Raw genomic sequence first — 22273 nt, 5'->3', positions numbered from 1 at the left:
ACATTAGATTTTACATCATTTTTACAAATTACAATACATTTTTCTGTCCATTATATTAGCAGTGTGTTTGGGATGATTATCATGCTGAAAAATAAAACTATTACAAGTTAGGGGCTTTCTAGTAGGAGTTACATGACGAATTAAAACCTGTCTGTGCTTTTCAGTATTCAATTCAGGCAATATTGACAACAGTTCTGGCAGAAATGCAGATCAAACCAAGACAGGAACTCCAGTATTTTTCATTCACTCTTCCATCTTTCTCTAACTCTTTCTTTCATGTCTTAAACAATTTAAACCCCCCAAAAAATCCAACTAGAACCTGCATTTTCTGCTTGTGTTTTAATGAAGACAATGAAAAGTAATATATAATGTCATTATGTTCTCACTAAACAACAAATGTAACTTGAGGTCTAAGACTTTTGCACAGTGCTGTAAACACAACGTGAACAAAAAACATTAAATAGAACCAACAACAGGACATGATTTCACAAATCAAGCAGAACTACAACTGTGAACACACCCTTAAAGAGCACCCATCGTTTACTTTTGTATATTAACTGCATGCTTATTTTGGTTGCTTCCATTCAGGTGTTACATCACATTGGCCCAGGCTTTAGGGATGAGTATGGGAGGAGCTCCAGCTGGTCCTGCTGGCACAGAAAAAACTGAAACCACCAAAGACATGGGACGCTGCCTGGGAAAATACGTAGTTGTCTTTACTTGCCGCATCTATAAAGGTTAAATGAACTTCTCAAACTCCAAACTAATTTTATGAGAGCACCTGTTAATCATGATAATGGATGCATATTTCAAGTGTTTGACCTTTTTGGATAATGCTCAATGTTTGTAATGTTTGTCAAACAGGATTAGCCCAGTCTGGAGCATGGGGGTGTTTTGATGAGTTCAACCGCATTGAGCTGCCTCAATGCATTTTTAAAAAGCTGCATTAATTTGCGCCCGCTCATTGTACGCTGCAGGCTCCACTGGGTTAAATTGACTAAACTCACTGTGGACAACATACCGCTAGAATATCGATGTCACTTAAACTAAATCTTATATTTAAACAAAAAACTCCAAACATTTCTCTACATTATTCTAATAAAACATTGAAACGAAAAAACATCAACATTCTATTAACTACAAATCAGGTCTATTTTAATAGATGTAACAGTATAAGCTGTTTGGCAGGAAAAAACAGGCTTTGGGTCAGACTCGGGCCAAAAATTTTGATGAGCTGTTGGACAAGGGCTGGGCAGCAGTCTGTGCATCACGGGCCAGGGCCAGGCTAGGGCTTAGATTTAAGGGCTTGGTTTAACTCACTCTCCTTATCCTCTTTTTGTTATCTCATTGTAATCAATATTCAAATCAAATGTTTGTTTTTAATAACAGAACCCAGGTTATGCTGGTTGGCAAGAGCTGCCTGAGAATTTGAAAATTCAGTTTCGCACAGTGGCTATGATGGTGCCTGACCGAGCTATCATCATGAGGGTGAAACTCGCCAGCGCAGGTTTTACACTCTGTATAAACTGTGTGAGGAACAGCTTTCCAAACAGGTACCCACAAATCATTGTCAACACAAAATCTAATGAGCTGGTGAGTTGTCATGAGGACCTTTCATTTCAGTATAGTTGTTACATTTAGTTATACAGCAATTTATGTAATGCAGAATCAGTTTTTTATTATCTTGATAATGCGCTATCAATAAAAGATAAAACCTAATGTGCTTTAGTATTGTAAATCCTGCTTTAAATAATATTACATTTAATTGCTTAATTACATTTGTCAAATTACACATTTAATTTATTTATTTAAGTTTGTTTGGGAAAACCATTTTAAATTATACAATAATTATACAAATGTTTGTTTTTCATGATTGTCTGTGAGTTTGTCATTGTCTTGGTTTGAATAAGCTACTGTAGATTAAAAATATATAAATAAATAGGATTCAGAAGGAATAATGCGGTTTTCAAGGCCGTGGTACACTAGACTAGCTCTATACCCTCACCAGGGTGCTCGAGGGTTCATGGGAGTATGCCCAACCAGTCCACATGTGTTTTGTGGACTTGGAGAAGGCATTTGACCGTGTCCCTCATGGCATTCTGTGGAGGGTGCTGTGGAAGTATGAGGTCAGAGGCGCTCTGTTAAGGGCCGTCTCGTCCCTGTATGAACAGAGTAGGAGTTTGGTTCGCATTGCCGGCAATAAGTCAGATTTGTTTTCAGTGCATGTTGGACTCCGGCAGGGCTGCCCTTTGTCACTAATTCTGTTCATAATTTATAACAACAATAATTGCTCATGAGTGAGGGAAGGATGGAATGTGAGATTGACAGGCGAATTGATGCAGCGGCAGCAGTAATGCGGTCGATGTACCGGTCCATTGTGGTGAAGAAGGTGCTAAGCTGAAAGGCAAAGCTCTCGATTTACTGGTTAATCTACGTTCCTACTCTCACCTATGGTCATGAGCTTTGGGTCCTGACCGAAAAGACAAGATCTCTGATACAGGGGGCCGATATGAGTTTCCTTCACAGGATGGCAGGGTGTACCCTTATAGATAGGGTGAGGAGATCTGTCACCTGGGAGGAGCTCGGAGTAGAGCCGTTGCTCCTCCACATCGAGAGAAGTCAGCTGAGGAGGCTCGGGCATCTGTTTCAGATGCCTCCTGGACACCTACCTAGGGACGTGCTCCAGGCATGTCCCACCGGGAGGAGGCCTTAGGGAAAACCCAGGACACGCTGGAGGGACTATGCCTCTCGGCTGGCCTGGGAACGCCTCAGGATCCCCCCGGAGGAGCTGGAGGAAGTGTCTGGGGAGAGGGAATGGTTCTCTCCTAAGACTGCTGCCCCTATGACCCGGCCCCGGAGAAGCAGTTGAAAATGAATGAACAAATATAAAAAACAAATGTTTTATTTGTAGATGGTCATGACAGCTCTAGCTGATACTTATTCAGGCTTTTTTATTACTCAACAGGTCCATTATGACTTTGGCTTGAGGAACATCTTGTCTGTTTTGAGAATGTTGGGTGCTGTTAAGAGGTCCAATCCAACAGAGCCAGAAAAGACTGTGGTCATGAGAGTTCTGCGTGACATGAACCTCTCTAAACTGGTGAATATGATCCAAATCTGATCAGATCAGTGAAGCAACAGAACAGATGCGTTATTGTTGTCACAGATACTCTCAGAAAATAACCTGTTCTGATCTTCATTCAGGTTGATGAAGATGAGCCTCTGTTCATGAGTCTGATAAATGACCTGTTTCCGGGGATCATGCTGGATAAAGCTGGTTACCCTGACCTGGAAGCTGCTATCACCAAACAAGCTGAAGAAGCAGGGTTGATTGCACACCCACCCTGGATTCTCAAGCTTGTGCAACTATATGAGACTCTGAGAGTGAGACACGGTTAGTCATTTATTATTCATTTGACAAATGGATGTTAAATGTTCAGACTACAGGAATACACAAAGTGGAGGCTGTTGTTCTGTTTGTCCTCTGTACACAGGTATTAAAAACTACATGTAACAACACACTAATGACTGGACAGATGGCCAGGTGACCACTAGACATGTGGGCAGTATTTATAAACAGTTTGAGAAGGTATCTAGTAGTGTGAAGTGTCTAAAACATCCATTCAGAAATAGATCAATATTAGCCTGTAAACCATTTAAGCCGTTAAGTGCTTTATGCATATGAAAAGCTCTATTGATTTTTTTATTCTTTCGACATTGCCCAAGGAAAGGTCAGACAGAATTTTATGCACAGCTTTTAAAAACTGACTATTGAGATATCTAAAATATTAGCATCATTATATTAGCGTTAATAGGGGCCACCTATTGTTTTTGTTAGCGTTCCTGCTATTATTCTTCGTCCGTTTCTTCCACCAGATTTGAATGGCAGCCCATATAATTGTATGTCAGAAAGTTGTATAAGTTGGCGCAATGATAGAGGGCAGTGTCAACATGAACCACAGCAAACCTGAAGTCTCTTACTCAAACTCTGTAGAGCCACCACTTGTCCAAACTTTCACTTGTTTATTGTTATAACTTTGAACCGAATGAGCTAAAATCGATTTTGAATTTTTCACAAAACCTATTTTATCGAACTCGTCCTAGGCCGTGTGTCCGATTTATACCAAAATTGAACTCTTTGGAGTGAATGCCGGGCATTATGCTTGGAGAAAACCAGGCACCGCTCATCACCAGGCTAATACCATCCCTACAGTGAAGCATGGTGGTGGCAGCATCATGCTGTGGGGATGTTTTTCAGCAGCAGGAACTGGAAGACTAGTCAGGATAGAGGGAAAGATGAATGCAGCAATGTACAGAGACATCCTGAATGTCGGTCCACCCCCCACCCAAGTAGGGGTGTGAACCGAGACTGGCCTCATGGTTCAGTTTGGTTACGATTCGGTTTAATTCGTTACTTACTATACAAGCGTTTTATTTTACTTCACAACACAAGAACGTCAGATTTATGAACTGTATCTCTAGTTTAACCTGCTCAATGAAAACACGCTTTTGAATTATCAAACAAGACTCAAGTACAAGTACAGAAGACGACTTTTAGATCCAGTGACCGGAATCTGACAATTTTTGGCATGACTGGTGATTCTGCTGCATCCCAGTTTTAATTATTAGCTATTATTAATCAGCTCAAAGACCAGTTTCAGGTTTTTTTTTCTTTCTATTTATTCTAAAGAGTGTTAAGGATGGTAATTAATTAGTTGTGTTGTGTGCTTTCTTGAAAATTCTGTACTATTAAAAACTAAATTATACTATACCACTGGTCTTAAATTTCATTCTGTGTTGTATTAAGTCAAATACAGTTAAATACTAATCCTATAAATCTGCAGATAACCTGATATTACTAATCAAAGATGAAGTTTTGATATATTTACAGTAGGAAATGTTCAAAATACCTCCATGGAATATGATCTTTACTTAATATTCTAATGATTTCCGGAATAAAAGAAAAGCCAATAATTTTGACCCATACAATACATTTTTGGCTATTGCCACAAATATAGCCGTGCAACTTAAGACTGGTTTTGTGGTTACATATAGTTAGGGCTGGGAATCAAGAACCTGGTCTATATTTTTAAAAAGAAATAGGTAGAAACTAATAATCTCCATGACTTTCCAATCCACAACAATGGACATTTTCATAAGTATGTTGATTTAACATGTATGTAGCATTTTTTAATATGTATGTTTTAATTTGCATTTGTAATTGTGAAATTCAAGTTCTTCAAACCTCTTAAATATATGTAAATGTACACGTTTACACAAGCGATGGATGACGCCGCAATGAAGGAAAAGCAAGACCTGCTGGATGATGCCGAGTCATGCAAAAAGAAAATGTCCAATGCTGTGGCACTTATAGATGGACTTGGTGGAGAAAAGGTTTCAAATTTCTTGCAGGATTACGTCTTATTGGTTATATAGTATACTTTTACATTTAAATAATACATAAATCATCCAAACAGAACTGTGTATGTGCATATGTGTTTGTCTTAGATTCGCTGGACAGAGAGCAGTGCTCAGTTTGAGAGGCAAATCAAAGATATGGTTGGTGACGTGTTACTTGCCACTGGATTTCTGTCCTACTCTGGACCTTTCAACCAAGAGTATAGAACTCTTCTCATGCAACAGTGGAAGAAAGAGATGGACAGCAGGCACATTCCTTACAGCGAGGTTTGTTCATTTCAACATCAAAATCGGGGTAACACATTACTTGATTGACATGTGTTCATAAAGTTGTCATGAAACCTTTATAATCATGATATGACACATGAATGACAATTTATGCAGGATTATAAAAATCGGCTCAGTCATGACATTTTGAATGCACAGATGACATTGTTAGGTATGACAATTTGATATTAAACAAAAAAAAATCACAACCAAGATGACAAAATTTCTGTCATAAATCTGTCATAAACATGATTGTCATGAAGCCATTATAAATGTCATGAATTTTATAAGAGTCATTAATATATATATATATATATATATATATATATATATATATATATATATATATATATATATATATATATATATATTATGACATTAAAATGTCATTAAATATTAATGACACTCTTAAAAATGATTCAACACAGTAATGACACCTTTAATGAAACATTTGAATGAAAAATATAGCTTGTTCCAGTGAAGAAGTGAAAAATATTCATGACACAATTATTATGCCCTCATGACAATCATGTTTATGACCTCTTCAAGTAAAGAGTTACCTATAAGAGTTATATATAAATGATATATAAAATCAGTTTTATATTCAAGCTTGTTTTTACAGCTTATAAATCGTATACAATGGTTTTCCCCGCAGAACTTTAATTTGATCAACATGCTGGTGGATAACACCACAATAGGAGAATGGAACCTGCAGGGTCTCCCTAATGATGAAATCTATTCAGAACGGCATCATCGTCAAGAAAGCTTTTCGTTATCCTTTGCTGATTGATCCACAGGGCCAAGGCAAGATCTGTATCAAGAACCAAGAACAGAGTAATGACCTACAGGTATGATCATTTATTACGTATATATATATATATATATATATATATATATATATATATATATATATATATATATATATATATATATATATATATATATATATATATATACATTATTCTGTTTAATTAGAATTCATTTTAATTAATATTAATTAGATTTTATTTAAGTTTTAGTGATTTTATTTTCTAGTGATTTAGGGATTTTTTTTTTTTTGGCCATTTTGATTTAATTAATTTTTATTTAGTTTGCTAGTACTTTTAGTAGGGGGTTGGGGCAACAGACGGCTCTTACACCTTTTCCATAGTCAAATTAAAGGACTTTAAGCACTTTCATGTTGCATTTTCAATCTGTTCCAGCACTTTACAACTGTAGTAAATTACATATTTGCACTTACTTCTCATCAAATTATATAAGATGCTAATTGTTATAATCTTCTATAGTATAGCATAGCACAGCATATAGTATATTATTCTAAGCAAAATATTTTTGTTAATCCAAAGCCAATTATCAGCATTGAAATGCTGTCTTTCTTAATGGCGTTTATTCACATCTTAGATGTCATATTTCACCTTAAATGTATACAGTGTATAGAGCATATATGAGTACACCCATCATAAATCTTTTAAGTTAATATATTTAATAGAGAGATATATAATGTTGTATTTGTCCATATACATTAGTTTAGTCAGTACTGAAACCAAATCTGGATCTAATCTAGCAATATAAGTTAGCCCAAATTTATATGTTAGAGAAAAATATTAAATACAAATAAAAAAAGAGAAAAATCAAAAGAAGCAAAAAGTACAGTTGAAGTCAGAATTATTAGCCCTCCTGAATTATTAGCCCTCTGTTTATTTCTGTTTAACGAAGAGAAGTTTTTTTCAACACATTTCTAAACATAATAGTTTTAATAACTCATTTCTAATAACTGATTTATTTTATTTTTGCCCTGATGACAGTACATAATATTTTAATAAATGTTATTCAAGACACTTCTATACAGCTTAAAGTGACATTTAAAGGCTTAACTAGGTTAATTAGGTTAAATGGGCAGGTTAGGGTAATTAGGCAAGTTATTGTATAATGATGGTTTGTTCTGTAGACTATCAAAAAAAAATAATGCTTAAAGGGGCTAATAGTTTTGTCCTTAAAATGTTTTTTTTTTTAAATTAAAAACTGCTTTTATTGTAGCTGAAATAAAACAAATCAGACTTTCTCCAGAAGAAAAAATATTATCAGACATACTGTGAAAATTTCCTTGCTCTGTTAAACGTCATTTGGGAAATGTTTAAAAGACAAAAAATAAATAAATAAAAATAATTCTGATTTCAACTGTATATAAAATGTAATTGAAATTTTGTATTTTGTAATTGTTTTGGAATATTTATCTTTCTATTTCTAAAGATGTTCTGTGACTAAAATATTATTCTAATAATTATAATGTTTAATGAATCTGTTTTGTTTAAATGCACCAAAACACATTGCCTATATTCACAGAAATGGGTAAAAAAAATATTCATTTTCAAAATGGTGTGTACTCAGTTATGCTGAGCACTGTATTTATTTTAATGATCTGATTTTTCCAAATGCTGAATATCAAAGTATTACGTTCTTTTTTTTTTAATTACAGGCCACATTCAATTGAAACCAAAATGTCCAGTGGGTGGCGCCAGATCTCTTTCTTGGTCACTGAATTATTAATTCAGAGTCGTTGAAAAACGATTAATTGTGAAATCATCTCACTGTGAATGACTCGCTCAGAGATTACTTGTTAACTTCATTTGTTAAGTGGTTCAATGGTAATGTGTTTTATTATTTGATTGAAATAGTAACAAAATACACTGTAAAAATTGCAGGGTTCCACACAATTCATTCATATTGTCCCAACACAAATCGATGAAGTTAACTTAACACTTTTAACAAATTTATGTGGATTGAAAATAAAAAATGAAGATTAAGCTGTCCCAATGAAATCTCAATAATTATGTTGATTGAGCTTATTTTAAATAAGTAGTTTGAACAAGCAAAAAAAAAAGAAAAAGTGTGTATGTGTATATATTTATATATATATATATATATATATATATATATATATATATATATATATATATATATATATATATATATATATAAATATTTATTTATTTTTATTTTTTATTTTTTTTGAGTGTAAGAGATATAAAAGTTTGTATTATTGTCAATAAAATGCAGGGAAAGCCAGTTGATAAATTTTCAACAAATGTTTCTTTTATGTGACCTGAAAGCACCGTCTCTCCCATACTATATAGCTGAACATACTTTCACGATTGTCCACACAATTTTGTGTTTTCCCCACTGCTTTAAAATAACAGAGATGGAATAGTGCTGCTACATGCACAGATCACACAACAGGCTCAGCTCAGACTAAAATATAAGCAAAAATATTTTTTACATTCATTTAAATAGGTAAATATTTGGAAAGATTCATTTTCTTTTCAGCTTAGTCCCTTTATTAATCCGGGGTCGCCACAGCCGAATGAACCGCCAACTTATCCAGCATGTTTTACACAGCGGATGCACATCCAGCCGCAACCCATTACTGGGAAACCCATACATACATTCCTATTCACACACATACACTATGGCCAATTTAATTTATTCAATTCACCTATAGCACATGTCTTTGGACTGTGGGGGAAACCGGAACACCCAGAGGAAACCCACGCCAACACGGGGAGAACATGCAGACTCCACACGGAAATAACAACTGACCCAGCCGCGGCTTGAACCAGCGACCTTCTTGCTGCGAGGCGATCAAGCTACCTACTGCTAAGTCTTTTATTTTAAATTCTAGGACATTTTTCTGTTCTGTGTTTTACTGTACGCCGATAAATCAGAATTAATTTATTAGAATTAATTATTGATCTGCTAAAAAAGAGGGAACCAGAAGTTGATGTATTTCCAACTGAAATTGAATATTAAGTAGGGGGCGTGGCTTTCTTTTGTACTTCATTCATCTTTCACTTGCAGCAAACTATTGGTTGGAGGGGCGTGGCTATGCATATTTCACAAAAGCTGTCAAACTGACATCAGTGGAGGACTGCTGTTCCAGAGCGGAAGCAAATGATCAGATTTTAATGAAAATTAATTAAAACAAACCATTTTATTTTTCTCATTATAATAACAGAATGCATTAATTTTTCACCTTAAGACTATAGGCAATATAAACATTGCAAATTCTGATTTCATGCAGACTTTAATGCTGAAGAATAGCAACAATATAAAGGAACTCATAATTTACTGCACCCTTCGGTTCACAGCCATGCAGTCCTGGTCCACTGCACCTATAATAAACACACACATTACAAAAACTAATTACACAAATCTTAAGTTGAAGTATTTATTATGCCTGTTAATTATCAAATATTTAATTCTGTTTAATAACCAAGAAATGACGGTAATACTTTGGTTTAAGGAACGATTCTCACTGTGAATATTATTAAGATATTGGCTGTTTTTTTAAGTACTTAATAAATACATATTCTGAATGATGTTAGTCTAGTTCCTTGTGGAACAACAACATTATTTATAGACATGCTGTATATACATTTATTTATTTAACCATAACTCATAGTTTACCTTTCAATTAACACAATATAGCTACACATACAATAGTTGGTGTATATAGCAATGTACCTGCATTTGTAATTTATATATTTTGTATTCTGTTTACTTTTTAAAACTCCTTTTATTATCAGTGTTTTTTCCAGTAGCTGTGATTTTGTTACACTGTGGATACTTCTGTCATGAATACAAATTTCTTTAATGTGTAAACATGCCTATTAAGCTCTTTTGTTATTCTGATAACAACTATTAATAAGCAGGAAATTAAGAGTTAAGTCACAGTTAATGGTTTATTAATAGCAAGAAGTGTGCCTTAAAAATAAAGTGTGACCAAAATAATATATTATTCATAATAAACATACAGTTGAAGTCAAAATTATTTGCCCTTCTGTGTTTTTTTATTTTTTAATATTTCCCAAATAATGTTTAACGGAGCGAGGAATTTTTCACAGTATGTCTGATAATATATTTTCTTCTAGAGAAAGTCTTATTTGATTTATTTTAGATAGAAGAAAAGCAGTTTTAAATGTTTTAAAAACCATTTTAAGGTTAAAATTATTAGCACCCTTAAACAATATTTTAATTTGATTGTATACAGAACAAACCATCGTTATACAATGACTTATTTACCCTAACTTGCCTAATTAACCTAGTAAAGCCTTAAAATGTCACTTTTAGTTAAATACTACAGTTGTATCTTGACAAATATCTAGTAAAATATTATGTGCTGTCATCATGACAAAGATAAAAGAAATCAGTTATTAGAAATGAGTTGAGAAATCTTCTTTCCATTAAACAAAAATTAGGGAAAAAATAATTCAGGAGGGCTAATAATTCTGACTTCAACTATATAGAATTTATAATAATAGTAAAGGAATAATAATAATTCAGCAATATCTTGTTCTTACCCTTGTGTACAGTTAGTATGGCATGGCTGGCACTGTCTGCTTTTGTCTGGGTATGTCCAGACTAGTCTGTTATTAAGGCCTTGCACTTTGTGTGCACACTGTGTCACGCAGTGTGTCCCATCTTTAAAGTGAGCACACTCTGTACACTGATCAGCACCCTAAAAAGACAGAAAAAGAAAACCATTTTAACACATACGACACCTATTGGAACAGAAACGTGACTTTAAAGCTTATTAAAGGGATAGTTCACTTCAAAATGTTAATTCTGTCATCATTTACTCAACCTTGTTCCAAACCTTTCTTTTCTTCTGTTGAACACAAAGGAAGATTTTTTGAAAAATGTTGAATACCTGTAACTATTGACTTCCATAGTATTTGTTTTTCTACTGTGAATGTCAATGGTTACAGATTTTCATTATTTATTAGATTTGTTTCATCAGAATAAATGAATTCAAATGATTGAAGGGTGAGTAGATTTTTATTTTTGGGTGAACTGTCCCTTTAAGCATCACTATATGATTCATTTGGGCTTTTAAACACTGAACAGTGTGACATACCGGCCCATGACAACTTGCCGTCCCGTTTAGAGTTTTGCATTGTGGGTCACAAGCCAAACACACATTATTTGACATGTACTCTCGAGGGTGTCTGTAAAAACATCACATGTAGAGAACAACAGTACACATCAGCAGACGATACTGTCTGGGTTATATATTTATATTAGGACTGCAGTTTTAAGTGTTAATTCATTAATTATGGAAAATAAAAAACACATTCATCTCATATTGCATTTCGAACCGAACAGTTTACTGGTGATGAATATGATGCAAGACAACAACTTACTATAGAATACAGTTATATAACAACTGAGCTGATTTATTGACATAATTTATTATTTTTATATTTTATGTGTATATGTATATATATATATATATATATATATATATATATATATATATATATATATATATATATATATATATATATATAATATATAATATAATTGATACTCTGTTCGCGTGGGTTTCCTCCGGGTGCTCCGATCTCTCCCCTACAGTCCAAAGACATGCTCTATAAATTGGCTGTAGTGTATGTGTGTGAATGCAAGAATGTATGGGTGTTTCCCAGTGTTGGGTTGTGGCTGGAAGGGCATCAGCTGCGTAAAACCTAAGCTGGATAAGTTGGTGGTTCATTCCACTGTGGCGACCCCTGATTAATTAAGGGACTCAGCCGAAAAGTAAGGCAAGTTTATTTATGTAGCACATTTCAAACACAGTGGCAATTCAAAGTGCTTTACATAAACAAGAATGAAAAAAGTACATCAAGTATAAGAAAATAAAAAAAACAAATAATAAAAATGATTGAAGTTATTAAAATGTGGTAAAACAGGTTATAAAAGAATGAAAAAGAAAAGAAAGACATAATAGTGTGATCTGTCGGACGTAGCACAATGCTCATTCAGTAAAGGCACAGCTAAACAGATGTGTTTTCAGTCTTGATTTGAATGTGCCTGATGTTGGAGCCCATCTGATCATTTCTGGTAACTGATTCCAGCAGCGAGGGGTGCAGTAGCTGAAGACGGAATCATCCTGCTTTCTCTGAACTCTGAACTGAATTTCTAGTTTATATGATCCTAAAGATCTGACGATCTGATGGGTTTGTATTCAGTGAGCAAATCTGCAATGTATTGAGGTCCTAGGCCATTTAGTGATTTATAGAGAAGTAATAATACTTTAAAATCTATTCTGAATGTAACTGGAAGCCAGTGTAAAGACCTGAGGACAGGTGTGATGTGCTCTGATTTTCTGGTTCTGGTCAGAATTCTGGCCGCAGCATTCTGGATGAGGTGCAACTGTCTTTTTGGGGGGGCCAGTGAGGAGGCCGTTACAGTAATCCACCCTGCTGCCTGATAAAGGCATGAACAAGTTTCTCTAGTCTTCACTGGAAACAAAGCATCTAATTCTTGCAATGTTTTGAGATGATCGTATGCTGATTTAGTTATTGCTTTGACATGACTATTGAAACTCATTTCTGACTCCAGAGGTCACACCAAGATAAATGTAATTAATTAATACTATTTTTAAAATATTAGTTATTTTTATATTTGAATTTTTATTATATTAGTATGCAGGTAAATAAATTAACTACTTTATCCTTATTGTAAATGTGACCAGATGATGAGTAAGAATGCTAAAAAGTCAGCTTTGAAAGACTCATTTATTTTGACCATGTTTCAACCTACATGGTCTTCATCAGGTCAAGTGAAACATCGTCAAATTAAAATTGTCTTTTAGAGCTAAAAAATTGCTTTTTTTTTTTTTTTTTTACTTTTTTTACTTTTTTTACTGTAGTTTGGCTTGATCGAGTACCTGCCTTTAAGATTTTTAAGATGTTTTTCTTTCTGAATATTGCACTCTCACCCGTCCAGCAGGTTGCAGTGACTGACACAGCGTCCCCTACGGCTGGCGTGCTGACAGAAGACACACATGGACGGCCCCCGGACCCCAACAGCCTTCATCTCCACACATACTGTCACAGGTGCTGTTCTTGCTGCTCTAAAAAATAATGATGACTCGTCAAATTATGTTCGTTTCAGACAGGTTTACATGTATACATGTTCATGTTTGTATTTATATTTAAACAACATTTAAGAGTTAAGAAATCCATATTTGTTATAATAGCCCTGAGTTTCCCCCCCATCACCATCCTTCAACCTTTTTATTTTATTTAATTTTTCTCCTCTTGGTATTATTATTATTCATTATATAAATCTGTGTATATATATTTTTTTATTTTATTTATTTGTTTATTTTTTATTATTATTAATAAACTTTATTTGTTTATTTGTTATTTATTTATATATTTTTATATTTTGTTATTTATTTATTTTTATTATTTTCTCATTTCTTGTTCTTTTTTCAAAGGTTTAAATGCAAATGTTTAAAGTTATTTCAAGCATGTATGGATTTTTTACCTCATTGTATTTTCAATCTTAACAAGTGAAAACATTTTTATTTCGACCTATTATAATTTTCGGAAAAAAAAACTCAAAATGACAATTTTTTTTTATTTGTAAACCATGAAGAAATATTATCAGACCCTTATAAAATAAAGCTAATATTAACATTTTTACTTAAGCACATACCAAATAATTCTATTAAATCCAGAGAAACTGAAAATGAATACTAAAGTGCTCTGTTTGTCTATCCATTTATATATCCATTTATTTATTGTTAATTTAAAGTCATGTGCAGTTAAAAACTGTTTTGCAAAATGGTAAAAAGCCTTGGAGTAACGATTGATGACCAACTAAACTTCTCTGACCACATTTCTAGATCTGCTCGATCTTGCAGATTCGCACTCTATAACAATCAAAAAGGTCTGACCCTTCATATCTGAACATGCAGCTCAACTTATTGTTCAAGCTCTTGTTCTCTCCAAACTGGATTATTGCAACTCTCTACTAGCCGGCTTCCACTAACTCTATCAAACTCTTCAGCTGCTTCAGAACGCAGCAGCACGAGTGGTCTTGATGAACCCAAAAGAGCACGTCACTCCGCTACTCACCCGTTTGCACTGGCTGCCAGTTGCTGCTCGCATCAAATTCAAAGCTCTGATGTTTGCTTACAAAGCGACCTCTGGCGTTGCTCCTTCTTATCTGCTCTCACTATTGCAGAAACTTGCATTCTGTGAATGAACGTCGCCTCATGGTTCCATCCCTAAGAGGGAAGAAATCACTTTCCCGAACTCTCGCATTCAATCTGCCCAGTTGGTGGAATGAACGCCCTAACTGCATCAGAACAGCAGAGTCACTTGCTGTCTTCAAGAAACGACTAAAAACTCAACTATTTAGTCTTCACTTTCCTTCCTAATCTGTAACTGCCTTTCTGGCTATACCACTAACTGTACTCTCTCTCTCTCCTCTCTCTCAAAAAAAAAAAAAAAAAAAAAATTCTAAAGCTTTGCTTCTAAGACTTTACAACATCTGAAACTTGTCTATAGCACTTGTTCACTGCTGCTCTTATAGTTGTGTAAATTGCTTCCTTGTCCCTCATTTGTAAGTTGCTTTGGATAAAAAGCGTCTGCTAAATGACTAAATGTAAATGTAAATGAATATTTTTTTTTTTCACAGTGTATTCAGCTCAATTACTCAAATTATACGTGTGAACCATTGATTTAGTTTTTGTTTTGTCTTAGTGAATCAGGACACTAAAGACTTGAAATAACAATTCAAGTCAGTTGTTGAAACTGAAATATGAACTCTGTCCCAATACCACAGATGTGAGGTGCTTGCGTTGTTTGCAGTGCGTATGCCGCTGTGTTGCTCAGATCTGAAGAGCTTCTGCCAGTATCTGCTGTCTGCGTAACACAGCTGAGGATTGTTCCTAACCACCACATCTCCATCACTGATCTCCTTCAGCGAATGCAGACCCAGATGCTCCAGATGGGAATATTCAGAGCTGCAAAACTGATGGTGCTTCTGCATTTGTGATGAGGTAAAGAGAACAACACTATTAAAAGTACACTTGGAATCAAAACTAACCATATTGATTTTGTTAACTCACATTGCTGGTTTTGTGTGTGAACAATTCATCTGTGCACGTCATTAAGAAAAAACAATTAGCTTGCCTAAAATTGAAATCTGAAAATGCACTTCCTGTCAGTTAAATTCTCAGATTAGGTCTGTCTGAAGTATTGGTGTGGCTAGCAAACTTAACCACGCCCCTCCAACTGTCAGTTTTGACAACAAACAGAAATTGTGAGGAGTCTGTTAGGCTGTAATAACTCTCCCCAAACCCTTTTACTGATCTTTTTGAATGAAATGCCTACGTTACTACCAGGGCTTGACATTAAAGGTGCTGTATGTAAGTTTTTGACTCTTCTAAAGCATAAAAATACCATAATATGTTTGCAGATATTTAAGAAACATGCCAAGTGAACATTATTGTTATTTAAAAAAACAATATGAAGTCAGATATTAGGCTTTGAAAACTGTGTTTTCCGTCTTGTTTATGATTTTTTTAACCTGCCCAATGCCAGCTTACCCAATTATAATTCAGCACCCCGGGTTGCCTTGTTGGAAAACCACATTTTTCATTCATTCAGTCAGGAATGCTGCGTAGCAATTCGCATACTATCCACCCTAAATAGTATTTGAAAGTAGAATTAGTATGTCCCAAATTGTAGTATGTTGAAAAGAGTATGCCAAAGGTTCCCGTATGGTATGAAGTGTAGAAGCGTCCATACTCTAACCGCTGATATTGCCCACAATACATTGTGCGTAGGACGTGAATCCGATTTAGAACTACAAACGCAGGTGAAAAGTATAAACAAACTACAAACATGATGGATGCGCGAGACCAACCGTCAAGTAGAAAGGCTTCGGTAAAGTGTTTGTATGACTATTAATAATATCTAGCCCACTGGGAGATGTTTATTCGCATTTTCGGTGTTATATTTCATCTGCAACAACAATACTGAAATTATATAAAGACGTGTTTGGACATTAATGTCTGAATGCAGAATTATCCAAACACCTGAGGAGATTTCTCTACATGAAAGACTTGTGAATGGGAGATTAACCTGCTGCTGCTGCTTCTCCAATAAGGTAGGAAATTAAATATGAAAGAAATGTGGATGATGTGTGGATGATTGACAGGGCTCGTAACTAAGCAACACAATGATCTGTTAATGAGGAAGTAGTATGTCCCAATAGCTTGCATGCTCTTCTGTTACACACTCAAAAGTGTGTACTTTTCTTCACAGAAAAAGTACATACTTTAGGTGTAGTGTAAGTATGCGAATTGGGACGCAGCAGAAGACTTTTAAAGCATGCGTCAGTGACCGAAATGCGACCTCCAGTGGACAGTAGCAGACTCCGAAATTCGTTCCTTCTGAGGTTATTAATTAGCAAATAAATATTATGAGCGTATACATTAGGCTAGCAGTTTACATTGTAATCTTGTGTGCTAACAACCCGCTACATGAGGAGATTTGCAGTGATAAGCAATTTGTCTGTTTGCACCAAACGAAACACACAGAAATTTAAATACAGCCATTGGAAGCACAGAACATGTGTTACCAAAATGGTAAGGTTAATCTAATTAATACATATTAAATCTTAAACATTATTAAATGTACATGCTGAATCACTGATAGTGAGGTACAATTCTAAAGTTCAATTTCAAACGGTTTATTTTATTTTAAGATCTGAGGGGAACTATCTGCTGCTGCTTTCTGTATACAGCAATGTCATGTAAAATGGCATTCAACTCACATTATTAGCATTTAACACTAAATAAAGCACATGAGCTGTACCTGAGGTGATCAGTTTATTGTTGTTCACCTGTGAGTAATAGAAGCCATTTCTAATATATCAACTTGAGGTGTTGGTTAGAACAAAAACTCCTATAATATGAAAAATATTCCTTCTATCATGTGCCGTTGCTTTTATTTACAACGATAGTCTTGCTGTTGGTGTTGTCAGTCTGGCAACATGCGCTTGCGCTTGTTTTGATCCAGGAATGCAATACCTAGTTCAATCACTAGGTGTCAACTTACATACTGCACCTTTAACTTATTTGCTCACCAGCCACTGTGGCTAGTAGATTTCCAACATTATTAGCTACTTGCCATTTTCACTAGCCACAATTTTGTTGTCGGGAAAATATATTTTGTATGCATAATTATGACTTTGACATGCTAAAATATAATTAATGCGTCCTGAAGTAAAGTGAAGCACCTATAAACTCCAGCAAGATAAAGACGTTGTATGCAGAACTATTGAGCTTTATCTATAAAGTATAATTATGGAAACTGTTCATCTTAACTGAAAACTACATCTTTTGCTGGCTTCACACATCGCGCAGCCCTGTCAGTCAGTCAGTCAGTCAGTCAGTCAGCACGTCACCTTAAAGGGTTAAACAAATAACACACAGCACTACTACGATTACAGAAACATTTGTGCTGTTATAATTCACTTACCTCTTAATACGTGTTGGTGCGATTATAACCCGCTATTTTAAAAACAACAACGACTGAATGTTTTGAATGAGAAGCTGTAATGTAGTCGTGGTGGGATGAGTTTGGTGTGACGCCCAGCCATGGAAGAATGAATGTGGCCCAAACCACGAGTCAAGTAATATCTAAATGTGAACTCTTCACCACCCTTAGCTGATGATTGATTATAAAGCTTGTTTGTCATGCTGTCCGAGGAGAGAGCCCTGAGCTCATAAGATCCTCGAGCCCAGGGCTTTGTTTGCAAGGTGAGAGGGGAGTTTGAGCTCAGGTAGATCTCGAGAACTCCCCTGCTGTAGTAGCTAATGAACAGATAGTGATTGCTCTTAAGAGATAACTACTTAGGTGCATGTCTATGGTGCCGATTTGGATTAGTCAATTAACTTAAGTTGCATGTTTTTGGATGGTGGGAGGTTTGGATGGTTGATCTAAATTTGACCAATCAAATGGGGCCTTACTATCTGTATCCCCAGTCCCCCAGTAGTTGCTATTCTGCTATTGGCTGGAGCAACCCAAAGTGAATCTAGATAAAAAAATAAATACTAATGGCGGCAATTAAGACGAGAGAGGAAAATTACAAGACAATAGAGTCACTCATTTTTTACTCATTCATAGAATTTTAAATGTTTGTACCTTGACAAATTTTTTTTAGTCGGAATTAGAATGAATTAGATCTGAAAATATAATTTAGAAATTAGAATATCGTTATCACAAACTCTGCAACAACAGGCTGTTTTCACATGACGTCATTGATGATGTGCGAAAATCAGATCGAGGGCAGGAAGTGATTTTTCTACTTAGGAATTGCAATCAAAAGATCAAAATATTTCTGTTTTATGTTGTTTATAATTGTTAAAATCAGCCAAAATAAGACTAAACAGATAAAGAAATAATAATATAGACTATGCGGCCACACTTTTGTATGCTTTCAGCTGATATTTCGTGATGTCTGGAAGATATTCACATGAGGAAAAACTATAGTACATTATTATAAACATGTTTCTGAACCACATAGTAAAGTGTATAATATGTACAACTCTTTGTTAATAAATGCTTCAGAATACTGTAGCATGGTAAACTGATAAACTGTAATAAATCATAATAGTGTAAACTGTGGTGCATTGTGATGTGTATAATTATAGCATAGAAAACTGAAGCCTCTTAAATAATTTATTACTACAGTGTGTTGTACCACAGCAACAGTATAATTACTACGACAGTTTAATTCAAGTAATTATCTATAGTACTTCCAAATTATAGCATTTATATAGTATTTTTTGGTGTAACGTAATAGCTTACAGTGTCTACCGCCTCGATGACAGGCAAATATATTTTAGTTAAAAACTCAGCCCTCTTCATGATATAAAGAACATGCCCAATATATGATTTTTCTATTTATATCTCCTTTGAAACGTGGTATAAATTGCAAAAATATGGACTTTCCTCCATGTCTCCCATGAATTTTTTTACTTCCTGCCCTCCATCTGAATTTCGCGCGTCATCAAAACCACGTGATTGCAAACAACCTATATCGCATATTTTGCCAGTATTGTGCAGCTCTGCTGTTGACATTCTCAATACCTCAAAAACATTCACTTGGTGTGTATAAATGTGCGAACTTTAATTCTGCAGTTCTGCATGATCGAGGAATTCTTCTCAGCTAATGGCTCAAAAAGTCTCATGTTGTTCTACCAAGCTACTGAATCGGTAAAACGCACAACTAGACTGTCAAATATCCTGAAAGCATTTGCCTGTCGTAATACAAACAAGTAAATTTCTGCCTGTATTTCAATGTGGTCCAGTTCTAGGAATGACACCTCAAATGTAGCCAAAGGACAGAAGAAGCATCACATCAGGTGATAGTGAGGTACAGTAACAACACTTGTACACTGTAGGACAGTTATTGATTTATTTTTATTTCTATAGCTCTTTTACAATGTAGATTGTGTCAAAGCAGCTCAACGTAGAAGTTGTAGTAAATTGAAACTGTGTCAGTCCAGTTTTCAGAGCTCAAGTTCAGTTTAGAAGAGCAAATCCATTGATGCGCAGTCGCAAACCAAGCATGCCAGTGGTGACAGAGACGAGGAGAATTAATCACAATTACACAATCACTGTTGCTTTCAATCATTCAAATTGCAATGGGCAGTTATTCATTATTATCATTGGCATGTCAGGGGCAAAGTTGAGCTCTGCCATTACAGGTACTCTTCTAATAAAACACTACCATTAAAATTCTGAGGTCAGTGAACTGTCTATAAAGCCTTTTAAGAATCCTGAGAAAAACAAGTATTTCCAAAAAAAACTAAACTAAAAAAGAAACTGCACAGTGGGAATGATTTAACTGGAGCACTAAATTGTTTTATTTATAATTTCCGAAGAATCATGTGACACTGAAGCCTGAAATGATGAGGAAACAGGTTGTTCCAGTCATACAATTAATGCATTTTAAGTAGCTTTGGATGGACAGCATGTTCTAAATGGCGAGTGACTAAGTACTATATACGTATGCCTGTTGCTAAGGAGAAAAACAATGAGCAGCATTACTCTTCACTGATTGCAGGCTCTTACTGGACAGTGTTTGTTTTCTCGAGAAACACAGACAAGGCCATAACAACTACAAACGTATTCCAGGTCAGTGTGTGTGTTTTGTGTGTGTGTAAGTTTACGACTGTAACTGGCCACGTTGGTCTCTTCTATGAGTGTTTGATTGTCTTATGTCATTCTCTGCAGGAAGTGAATTTTACAATGCTTGACTGCTCAGAGTCTAGTATCCTGCACAATCTGGAGTTTCTTTTCACGCATGTCATGAACCAAGCCCTCAAGTCACAGGAGGTATATATATGATTGAATTTAATGAGTGATGCTAGGGAAATAGGCCATTAAAGGCTCCATTTACGACTGGTATTAAGATGGGTTTCTGTCAATCCATTCAATTATGTAATTAACGTTAAATACATGTGTAAACTGGCTCTTACTGGTTCATTCATCGACATGGGGTTCTTCATTCAATAGTACTCGTAAGTCACACTGAGTGCTTTTGCAGAAGTGATGTAGAACATGACAGAATCGGAACATAAGTGATCATGAGATGCATTTCAATGCATGTTAATCAATTGTGGTCAGATTACTGTAAACATGTTTTACTACCACGTTAGTGTAATATATACACTCCCGGCCACTTTATTAGGTACATCTATCTCATTGCTTGTTAACGTAAATTTTGAATCAGCCAATCACATGGCAGCAACTCAATGCATTTAGACATGTAGACATGGTCAAGACGATCTGCTGCAGTTCAAACCGAGCATCAGAATGGGGAAGAATGTCCCAGACAGGCTGGTCTGAGTATTTCAGAAACTGCTGATCTACTGGGATTTTTATGCACAACCATCTGAGAATGGTCTGAAATAGAGAAAATATCCAGTGAGCGGCGGTTCTGTGGGTGCAAATGCCTCGTTGATGCCAGAGGTCAGAGGAGAATGGCCAAACTGGTTCCAGCTGATAGAAAGGCAACAGTAACTCCAATAACCACTCATTACAACCAAGGTATGCAGAAGAGCATCTCTGAACACACAGCATGTCCAACCTTGGGGCGGATGGGCTACAGCAGCAGAAGACCACACCCGGGTGCCACTCCTGTCAGCTAAGAACAGGAACCTGAGGCTACAATTCGCACAGGCTCACCAAAATTAGACCATAGAAGATTGGAAAAACGTTGCCTGGTCTGATGAGTCTTGATTTCTGCTGCGACATTTGGATGGTAGAGTAGGAATTTGGCGTCAACAACATGAAAGCATGGATCCATCCTGAACTGAACTGAACTTGAGCTCTGAAACTGGAATGACACTGTTTCACTTTACTAGAACTTCTACGTTAAGCTGCTTTGACACAATCTACATGGTAAAAGTGCTATAGAAATAAAGAGAATTGAATTGAATTGAATTGAATTGAATTGAATTGAATTGAATTGAATTGAGTTGAATTGATGACATGGACAGATGCATAATCCAAATCACAGATGTGGAGTTTGATGACTGTAATGAGAATCTGGGCTGCACTGATCGTCTCGTGATTACATTTCTTACTGACAGGCCAGTATAGATACATTAAAGATGCCAGGATCGTTATAAATAATTAGGGTGTGTTCACAATTGTTGGGTTTGGTTTGATTAAAACAATCGCTCTATTAGCTCATTTCATTTGAATGAGTGTGA

The 22273-nt window shown here is 35.3% G+C and overlaps 2 protein-coding genes across 2 annotated transcripts; one reads left to right on the top strand and one right to left on the bottom strand.

The window, feature by feature from the left end:
• The first annotated feature begins 5283 nt into the window (after positions 1-5283).
• LOC130218957 (dynein axonemal heavy chain 8-like) lies at positions 5284-5757 on the top strand. The gene is made up of 3 exons (XM_056451244.1): positions 5284-5394; positions 5509-5685; positions 5749-5757. Exons 1-3 carry the CDS (start codon positions 5284-5286, stop codon positions 5755-5757), a joined length of 297 nt encoding a protein of 98 aa, XP_056307219.1.
• Positions 5758-9668: 3911 nt separating this feature from the next.
• On the bottom strand, positions 9669-13583 carry LOC130218161 (melanoma receptor tyrosine-protein kinase-like). The gene is made up of 4 exons (XM_056450240.1): positions 13463-13583; positions 11600-11690; positions 11043-11200; positions 9669-9854 (listed from the first exon to the last, which is right to left on the bottom strand). The coding sequence occupies exons 1-4, from the start codon at positions 13558-13560 to the stop codon at positions 9767-9769; spliced, it is 435 nt and encodes a 144-aa protein (XP_056306215.1). The 5' UTR covers positions 13561-13583; the 3' UTR covers positions 9669-9766.
• Between the last annotated feature and the right edge of the window lie 8690 nt (positions 13584-22273).

The sequence above is a fragment of the Danio aesculapii genome, chromosome 24, assembly GCF_903798145.1.
Source record: "Danio aesculapii chromosome 24, fDanAes4.1, whole genome shotgun sequence".
Taxonomy (NCBI): domain Eukaryota; kingdom Metazoa; phylum Chordata; class Actinopteri; order Cypriniformes; family Danionidae; genus Danio; species Danio aesculapii.
The sequence above is the reverse complement of the archived record's forward strand: the minus strand, read 5'-3'. Positions and strand labels throughout refer to the sequence as shown.

Coding starts and splice junctions, on each gene's coding strand:
- LOC130218957 (XM_056451244.1), top strand. CDS start 5,284: ATGGATGACGCCGCAATGAAGGAAAAGCAAGACCTGCTGGATGATGCC. Junction 5,395..5,508: donor ATGGACTTGGTGGAGAAAAG/GTTTCAAATTTC, acceptor TGTTTGTCTTAG/ATTCGCTGGACAGAGAGCAG.
- LOC130218161 (XM_056450240.1), bottom strand. CDS start 13,560: ATGAAGGCTGTTGGGGTCCGGGGGCCGTCCATGTGTGTCTTCTGTCAG. Junction 11,691..13,462: donor CACTGCAACCTGCTGGACGG/GTGAGAGTGCAA, acceptor ATGTTTTTACAG/ACACCCTCGAGAGTACATGT. Junction 9,855..11,042: donor CATACTAACTGTACACAAGG/GTAAGAACAAGA, acceptor TGTTTATTATAG/GTGCAGTGGACCAGGACTGC.